At 35.5% G+C, this 9,770-nt stretch overlaps 1 protein-coding gene across 1 annotated transcript; it reads right to left on the reverse strand.

Moving 5' to 3' along the window:
* Positions 1-1,254: 1,254 nt before the first annotated feature.
* Positions 1,255-7,791, reverse strand: LOC130728443 (subtilisin-like protease Glyma18g48580). The gene is made up of 11 exons (XM_057579922.1): positions 7,632-7,791; positions 7,339-7,448; positions 7,148-7,245; positions 6,764-6,919; positions 6,008-6,131; positions 4,026-4,572; positions 3,186-3,280; positions 2,663-2,917; positions 2,420-2,552; positions 2,121-2,337; positions 1,255-2,025 (listed from the first exon to the last, which is right to left on the reverse strand). The coding sequence occupies exons 1-11, from the start codon at positions 7,749-7,751 to the stop codon at positions 1,484-1,486; spliced, it is 2,397 nt and encodes a 798-aa protein (XP_057435905.1). The 5' UTR covers positions 7,752-7,791; the 3' UTR covers positions 1,255-1,483.
* Between the last annotated feature and the right edge of the window lie 1,979 nt (positions 7,792-9,770).

Consider the following 9,770-nt stretch of genomic DNA (forward strand, 5'->3'; position numbering starts at 1 on the left):
AACTGTAAATATCTTGATGGATCATGAGTGTCGTGTTCTCATCATCCATTCGGTGAATGCAGATATGATTGTATCCTGAGTACGAACCAATAAAGGTTAGTAGCTTAAAACTTTTTACCCCCATTAACTACTAGTTTATACTCGACAATGGGAAAAGTCTTTGGGACATGTATTTTTCAGGTTTGTAAAGCCTATGCACATTTCCATCTTAGCCTGAAAAATACATGTCCCAAAGACTTGTTCCCTTATCGAGTATAGACAGAGTAGTTGATGGGGCAAACAGTTTTAAGCTACTAAGCTTGGGTTCTTACTCCGGACACAACCAAATCTTCATTCACCCAATGGATGATGAGAACATGACGTTCATGATCCATCAAGATATTATAGTTACATGGTGATGCCATTCCGACTTTAAAATGCAGGAATATCTATGTCTATGTGGATGATATGGTGGTAAAATCATCCAAAGGTTCAGACAACCAAAGGGACTTTCAGGAGGTTTTCTCCGACTTACAAAAACACAACACAGAGCTTAATCATGAGAAGTTCGCCTTTGGGGTACAATCGGGAAAAATTATGGGATTCATGTAGGTCTTCTCGGGGATTTAGCTAAACTCAATAAATTCATGTCTATCGTTAAGATTTACCGTCTCAAAACGGTAAAAGAGGTCCTACAATTCACAGGGCGAATAGCGGCGCTATCACGATTTCGGTCTCAGTCAACTCACCAAGTGTTCCCTTTTTTCAAATGTTTGAGGAAGAATCCAAGCCTTTGGCTGACAGCGGAATTTGAAATGGAATTTCAGGAGTTTAAAATTTCTTGCCGAGACTGCCTATTTTGAATTGGGCTATCCCAGGGAAACTATATTGATGTATCAATCAGTAACCAACTCAGCAATGAGTTCAACATTGGTACAAGAGGAGGCATAAAAACAAAGAGAAATATACTTTGTGAGCAGAGCTTTCCAGGGGTTGAGCTTGAGACACAAGAATAATGAGAAGACGGTGCTTTGCCCTGGTGATCTCAATTCACAAACTGAGGCCCTACTTTCAAAGCCATGAGGTAGTCATCAAGACCAATCAACCCTTGAAGCAAATGGCTCAAAAATTTAATCTAACACGAAGAATGGTATAGCATGGTCGGTAGAGTTGTCACTTGTCAGAGTATGGACTTCAAAAAAAAAATTCTGGATAAACACGAAATTTATTAATTAGCATCATCCAAAATACAGGGAAGGAACAAAAATCAAGCTTAAAAAAGGGCCCATAACTTTTCCACCCCTGTACACTTCAAATTTAAGCACTAAGCATGTTCATTGCACTCATCTAACATATCATTTATTGCAAAAACACATCACACTATGATCCCCAAACAACCAAAGAAAATGATAATATAAAATAAACACGCACACATAGATAACATGAAATCCCAATGCTCAAACATAGTGGTCCTCATATCATAATATCATAACACAATGCTTTCTCATATGTGTCGAACTGTAATGGGACTCCTAACTATGTGTCTTCCATTTGTCCATTGCAATTTCCCAAATAGGTATTTTCTCCTTTGAGTCACACTCGTTGCCTGCACAATAACTTGGAATGTCTTCTTTTCACCAATTTTCTTGAAACTCAAGGAATTTGGAACAACAACAATTTTATGTCCTGGCAATTGTGCATTTGCAAAATACTTGCTTGGTGGCCCAACATTGGTGACTGTGCGAGTAACATTTACCACATTTGACCTGATGTTTGGTAATGTGATTGAAGGGTAGTTCAAGTCTGTTATGCTGTGAGATCCTGAACAAGTAAATGTCTTGTTGAAGTTTAGTGCTGAAATGAGTTGTTGGTCATATCCAGAAGCACATAAGAAGTTCAAGTAATCAACAATGCTTAGATCATAAACAAGCCCAGGATCTATTGCACTGTTAGGTTGAACATGCCCTGAACCATAAGCAAATGGGGTTGCCAATTTTTTGTTGAAAGCATCTCGTATCGGCTTATTGGTGTTATCTCTTGTGCTTGCTGCAAAGCCATAAATTTAAACATAAGTAAATATGTCACCCATGTTTGAATACCGAAAATCACTCTTGACAGGAAAAGAGAGATAGAGAGAGTACCTGTCGTCATGATTGCTGATTTGATAGCGGCCGGACTCCAATTAGGATGAAGTGTTTTAATAAGTCCAGCAATACCAGCAACATGAGGGCAAGACATGGAAGTTCCTTGCAGTACATTAAATGGAAACCCCCGACGAGTGTCTGATAATAAGTTAGATGCACTTGCAAATGGTGAATACGCAGCGAGTATGCTCACACCAGGTGCAGTTACATCAGGCTAAAATAGAGAACAAAATCAATCTAATAAAAAAAATACAAAATGAGTATAATTGATAAAATTCTAAGTTTTTTTAAATTACCTTTAGTATTGCTGGTTGAATTTTATTTGGCCCTCTAGATGAGAATGAAGCCATAACTGGAGCTGGCTTTCTTCCAAGGAATGTTTTTGCTGGGGACAACTTTAATGTAGTGGATGAATTTATTGTAGAGTCCCTTCAATTCAAAGAAATATAGTAATAAAGTGAATAAATAGAGCCCTTCATATGTAACATGAAATTTTAAAAAATGTAACAATTTTAAAGGATGGTTATGTGTAATTATACGTAGCAGTTATGCCAGCGCCACCAGGTGTTGTTTTTGATCCAGGAACTTTTGCAGTGTTCACGGTTGACAAAACATGAGGCTCAGAAAGAAGTGTGTTTCCATTTTGCTTTTGATTACTCAGAACCATTCCCTTTGCACCAGAAGATAGAGCTTCACTGCCCTCAGCTACTGATTTTATTTTTCCACCTCGAGTGCATACCACTACTTTGCCTTTTACTTTTGCAGGGTCAAGTGTTCCAGGTCTACAAAGTTGACTGCAATAACATGCATATAAAAATGAATGTAAGAAACATGGCATTTAATAAACAAAGGCATCTAAGTTAAAAAAAATGATTTCATGTCCAACGGTTTTTCATTAACTTCAATTAAACCTGTAGTTTGTGCAGGTCTTTGACTGCCACAAATTGCATAATAATAAAACTCTACAGTTTGTGGCGGTTCAGTGTTGCCTAAAAACTGTGGTTCATGAATCACGACTATAAGTTTATAGAAAAGGCAAATCTTTTTGAGATTTGTACTTACGCGTCTCGATTGGTTGCATTGGCAAGTTTAGCATCAGTTGAAAGGATCAAAGAAAATAATTGGTTAGGTGGCAAGTTCACAAAAAGACTGGCTCCCTGCAAATAAAAAAGTAAAATATTATTTCAACAATTACTCTACTCTTAATTTAATTGTAGTTAGAATCAGTTTTCTGTTAGTCTTTTTCGGTTATCTAGTTGTTTGGTTGTTATACTATTTAGCTCGATTACAGTTAGAGACTTAGTTTCACATTATGTGTAACTACAAATACGTTCAATTAGATCAGTTAATCAGAAAATTCTCTACTTTTCTCTCATTTTCCTATTAAGTACAGTAACAGTTGTGATACTTAAATATATAAACGGGACATACATTCAACAAATAACTCATTTTTCTCTTTTTACATATATTACATCAATTACTTCTTACTCTTCGGTACTTTTTTTGTCTGAGTATCTATTGAATATATGCACTATAAAAACGTCTACAAATAATTTTCCTTACAATAATAGCAATTGAATTTAAGCCAGCTTAAATATATACAATTTTTTGTTGTTGTCTATTATTAGAGATTTAAGGGAATATGCCATTTAAGGGAATCCTCATAACTCTCCTAAATGAGATTTTTTTTCTTTGTTCTGTTTGTTTTTTCTGATTCCTCCCATGTTTCCTCATTTTCTCTGTTTTCTTTTGGCCTTGGGTCTGTACAATTACATTTGTTTCTCTTTGGCACATCTTGAGCTCTATATATATAAATTTGGGTTATCTAAAAAAAAGAGATTTTTTTCAATTCACATTACTTAGATAAAGAATAACAATAAGTTGAAGAAAGAAGGATGATACCGTAATTTGTTGGTTGTTACCCAAAGTTATAGTACTGCTGAACTCTCTATCAATGGTGCTAGCAGCAACAGTAAACACCCATGGAGCCACATTCAACACAGTTCCAAGTGCAGGTCCATCATTCCCTGCAGAAGCAACTACTAATATATTTTTGGCAAGTGCATGAAATGATCCTATGGAAACTTCATCAGTGAAAATTTCTTCAGCACTGATAAAAGATCTTCCTCCAGCAGATACAGAAATCACATCAACACCATCGCTTATGGCTTGGTCTATGGCCGCCAACACATCCGCGCCATAGCAACTAGCTGGATCAGTTAGCGACCAGCACACTTTGTAGGTTGCAACTCGTGCTCTTGGTGATCCACCTTTTGCTGTGCCATTACCATTACTAAATACTTGTGCTCTAGGAACGAAATTTCCACCAGCTATTGATAGTGTGTGGGTACCATGGCCTACTAAGTCACGTGCTGTTTGTTGTGTTGGGGGAAGTTTGCCATTATATGCCTCAAAAGCTTTGCTAAAGAATCTTGCTCCAATTAGCTTCCTAGTGTCATGTGTAGCACATTTCATACAAGTATATATAAATAGATGGTGATATAACTTTTATGTCTAACTAACATTTCTCAAGTGAGTAATTTTTGGCCTGTTTGATTACAGTTTTTGAAAACTGTTTTTTTATTGCAAATTTAAAAATTTGTTTGTTTTCAAAAATTGTTTTCGAAAACCGTTCTCAATTTCAATTTTTAAAATTAAAATACCAGAACAACTAAAAGATGTTTTCTATTTTTAGTTTTCATATTACAATTTTGTAATGTTAGAAAACATCTAATTCAAACGGTTTTTTTTTAAACATCAAAACAGTTTTTAAAAACACTTTTTAAATACAGTTTTCAAAATCTGCAATCAAACAGATTTTTTATATAAAAAGTAAAATGATTTTAAAATATCAACATAGCGCATACAACAAACAAACACTCAAAAGTGAAAATGGAAGAAAAGATATAAGTAATTGATGTGATAGAAAGAGACTGAGAGAAACTATGTTGAACAATAAGGTTTGTGAAATATTCTTTTTGTGTAAAAACCAAAATATAAGAAGAGAAAAGAGCAAAGTATTAAATATAAATATGTTATACGACATGACAAGTTAGAAACCTCAACTCTTGAGCTAGCTTTTGTGGTTGAGTATAGGCCTCCTAATTTCTAATATGGTATCAGAGCCTATCCTAGATCCATTTGTTGTGGAGACCACCCATATTTGGGCCACCCGTTGTTGATCCCACGTTCCAGTCTTTTCAATCCTGGACGTGAGGGGGTGTGTTAGAAGTCTCACATTGGCTAGAGATAGAGTCAAGATAAGCTTTATAAGGGTAGTGCAAACCTCAACTCTTGAGCTAGCTTTTGTGGTTGAGTATATGCCTCCTAATTTCTAGAGATGATAGAAAGAGAGAGAAAAAATGCATATAAGAGTGTTGTCACTGCTTTATCATACATTGACAACATCAGTAAAAGTATATAATTTCTGGTGAGATCTGTCATGTTTTCAAGGAATGAGCTATACTTTAGGATAGGATAATGTTTCATCCACACCTCTCTTTTGAGATGGAGAGGTGGAATGGTGAGAGAGATAGGAAGAAAAGAAAAAGTAAGAGAGAGAAAATATGAGATGTGATAGATGATAAGATGAGAGAGATAGAAATAAAAAGAGGTGAGAATGAAGTGTTTAAAAAATGAGTTGTGTATATATCATTACTCCTTTAGCATATGCTTGGGTTAAATAAAGTTATAATGGGAAAGACCGTTAATGGGGGCTCTAGTGGATAATGCTTAAATGTCCACTTTTTATAAGTGCATGTAGTGCATATAATTGGGGACTCTTTTTTTCTTTTTTACTACTATTCCATATCACACTCTAGTATCTAGCCCATCTTTATTGTTTAAAACAAACTCAAAGGAAAAAGTGAAAGCTTAGTTGGGACCTGTTACATGGAACTTGCTTTGAACCTCGGAGCTTGTTAATTTGACAGATGTTACCCCCACGCCATTTTGCAGGAACAGAACCAATTCCTTTGTCACTAAAACTCTGGGATTCAGGCCAAACACCTGTCCAGATCGTACGTCATTAGGAGAACATTTGAAGATTTTAGCATCTTGGTCAAAAACATAAAGAGGTACAATACAAACAATGTGGTAAAGAAAGACACATCTTTGTGCATAAAAAAGATAAAGAAAGGCATAACCAACAGTATGCACATTGTTTTTTGTGCATAAAGAAAACTTTCACTTTAGATTTTAGCATGCAATATAATATATTCATGCTCAGATTTACAATTAATTTCTACTTTGTTTTCTTTCAATTTCAATTTCTCTTTTCTTCTTCATATTATGTCACTTATCATATGTATTTCATTTTTCACTATTCTCAATCTTTTGAATAGTGAATAAGATATAAGGGAAAGAAGTGTCAACATAACACTTTCATACACCATAACATTATATGATTGACTGTTTGAGATGTGCTAGCAATCATACTTTAACACTTTATTTTTAACATTTTTTCATTGATTAGTTGGAAATAAGGATCTCACTATATTGAATGTGGAGCTCCTTTCATACCATGCATCAAATCCATTATTTTACTATGTTGTCTTCTTTTTTTCACTCCAAAGTCTATTAAATGTATGCATAATGCGGATATTTACTGATTATTTTCTTTACATTAGAGCTTAAATTACCTGTATCGATGTTAGCTATGATTGTATTTTCTCCAAATCTCCCCTTTTGCCATGCTGAATTCCCACCATTTCCTCGCAGTCCAAGAAACTCCCATGAACGGGTAGTGTGCAATTTATGCTCCTTGCTCACAAACACAGATACTACTTTTGGATTTTCTGCATAAACACAATGTCAACTATATACTCTGTCTAGAAATACTTCTCCAATTAATTCCATTAATTTTGACGCTAAATTAATTTGGTGAAAAAGCTTCTTTCCGTAACTTCTAGTATCAAAATTGATTGTAAGGTGAAGAAATTTAATCCAAATATAGTGATAGCTAATTTGAAGTGGTGAAAACACTAGATCTGGAAGGTGCTTAAGCATTATTTTGAGTTTCATACTTGCAATCCGTGCTGCTTCTTCCTCTTCAAGTAAAGCTGCAAATCCATTGATGTGTTTATTATATGAATAAAGAATTGCTTCTTTGGCCTTCTCATGGCTGTCAATGATCATCAACATACATAGTTAATAGATCAATTTCTTCTAAAACAGAGCTTAGGGAAAAATTATGTTTATCTCATTTTATATATACCTTCCCAAGACTGAACCCAGTAAATCATAATGAGAAGATGTGGCAGTTTCAAGATCAACAGAGGAAGGTGTTGGACCATGAGAATGTGCTCCCAGGTATACAATGTAGCACTATGAACAAGTAATAAATTAAAAATGGATAGTTTGACAAAGAGTTAAGTTACCCATCACTAGTCATCATTCAATAATGTCATCATCACCAATCATATTCAATAATTTCAAAGTAGTAATTAACTTCAAAACAACATGCAAATTGAGCAATCATTGATCATTCAACAAGAAAAACTGCCCTACCTTTTTGCTAGCATGGACAGAATTCAGCAACGAAATAAAAAGAAGAAAATATGAGACAAGAAAAAGAAGGGTTGATGAGATTGAACGACCCATTTTTATGGAATATGTTTGTGGTAGCATAGGGGTTCTACCCTTTGCTGGTGTAAGTGTAATGAAACGGCATAAATAATGGCATATATAGAGGAAAAAAGCTAGTTGGATGTGTTTAGAATGATTTTTGTACAACTGTTTGTAGCTAGTGCGCGCACAGAATAGAATGAAATCTATAATTTTTTAATTCATTTATTATCCTTGCTTTTAAATTTATAACACTTATCATCAGTGGCACCGGCGGCTGACGCTAAAAGACTAAAAGTTGACGTGTAACGTAAGCTACTTAACGAACGCTACATGTGAACTCGATTTATCCCACTCTAAACTGACACTACACACTTGATAATACAATCGACTCTATCAACTCAAAATTAGTGTCAGTCACATAGGCGGCTCTAGAACCAATGCACTAGTGTCGGCGGTCAGGACTAATAAGGAAAAATTTGAAAAAATATCAAATAACCATAATATAAATATGAAACTGAGGAATTGAAGACTTGCTGAAATGATCTAGATTATGACCATTGCTAAATGATGGTTTTCTGACGCAAGTTGGCGTCAGTCATACCGATGATGCCGTTAAGTAGGGATATTTGTTGGCATTTCACAACAGCTTAGTGTTGACTAAAATTAGCGAAACTTAGCGCTGGTGTTGTGGGCGGCGTTAAATTTGGTCGCTAAAACAGTCATTTCTTTTAGTTCCTGCATCTTTTTGGGTTGGGCAAGTCTAGGCCAACTTTTTTGTGGGCCTATATTTCATTAGCACAACTCATACTTGTCCTAGGTCAGTCCATCTGGTCATGCCCATCATTACAGGTATGGGCCAACCTTTTTATTATCTTGTTTTTATTTATTTTATTGAGTCATAATTAGTGACTTTAAGTATTTTTAATCACAATATGCATTGTTAGGATTTTTAGGATTTTATATGTTTTCATTAGAGTTTGTTAAGATTTTATTATCGTTTAGCATTTTAATGTAAGAAGCACTCGAAGACAGATTTCACTTAAGTGATGTGGCTGCATCTTGCCTGGGTTGTTTCTTTTAGCACAGACATTTGATTGACGATCCGACTCGTCAGATTGAAGATCAATGTGTTGTGAACAACATCAAAATTTCAACCCGATCAAACAGTTAACTAAACTGCACCAGCCATTTTACGAAAAAGGTCAAAGATGTCAGCTTCAAATATAAGGTCAGTTTTTAGGAATTTTATGACATCTATTAAAAAGTAGTGTTGGCTAAATCGACGCTACCCACTCTACAATCCATAATTAAAGCCAAGTATACATCATTTATGACTTTGCTTGAGCCTACATTAGTTGTGAACCCAAATCCAATGGCTAAGTGAGTAGATTCGACCCAGCGGATGCTAATGTTGAGTGAAATGGGTCGTCCCCGGACACTCACGACCACATTTTCTCTCTTAACTTAAAACCCCTCTTTCTCCTATGACCTCCATTCCTCGCCGCTCCAACCTTGAGCACAACTCCCTTGACAACTCTAGCGACCTCCATCGCACCTCTTTTGACCACCGCATCCCCTTTGGCCAACACCATTAATGAAGGCACTATCATTTGAGAGAGTTCTTGTCATCCACCTGAAGAATGATTGACAATCGATCTGAGGCAACACATGTAAGTAGCTCATCATGTTTTCCTTTGTCAATATGCTATTTATATATGTTAATTTATTCTAAACTTATTTGTTTATTTTTTCCTAATATCATGCTCAGTATCAAGATAGGTTGGAGAAACTTCTGACTTATGCCCAACTAGGGATCTCGTTTTTTTTATAGGAAAATGTTAGTTGTTATAAATGTTAGTAAATTAATTCCTCATCCGGGTTCAAACTCGGGCCCCTTTACCCTTCACCCCACCCAACCCTTATGTCCCTAGCTCTTACTACTTGAGTTATCCTTCAGGGGAGAATATTGAACTAGGGATCTCGTGATGCCCACTATGTCGCTGGTGAAGCTACCAAGCTTCTTATATGAAAGGGGTTTGGGCGGGGAAAGACTCGTTGTCAATTATTCGACACAAAAGA

Source organism: Lotus japonicus, chromosome 1 (genome assembly GCF_012489685.1).
Source record: "Lotus japonicus ecotype B-129 chromosome 1, LjGifu_v1.2".
In the NCBI taxonomy this organism is placed as follows: domain Eukaryota; kingdom Viridiplantae; phylum Streptophyta; class Magnoliopsida; order Fabales; family Fabaceae; genus Lotus; species Lotus japonicus.

Excerpts from the sequence above, each read along its gene's own strand:
- LOC130728443 (XM_057579922.1), bottom strand. The coding sequence starts at position 7,751 with ATGCTACCACAAACATATTCCATAAAAATGGGTCGTTCAATCTCATCA. Across the intron at positions 7,449-7,631 it reads CTGTCCATGCTAGCAAAAAG|TGCTACATTGTATACCTGGG; the intron begins GTAGGGCAGTTT and ends ACTTGTTCATAG. Across the intron at positions 6,920-7,147 it reads AGAAGCAGCACGGATTGCAA|AAAATCCAAAAGTAGTATCT; the intron begins GTATGAAACTCA and ends GTGTTTATGCAG.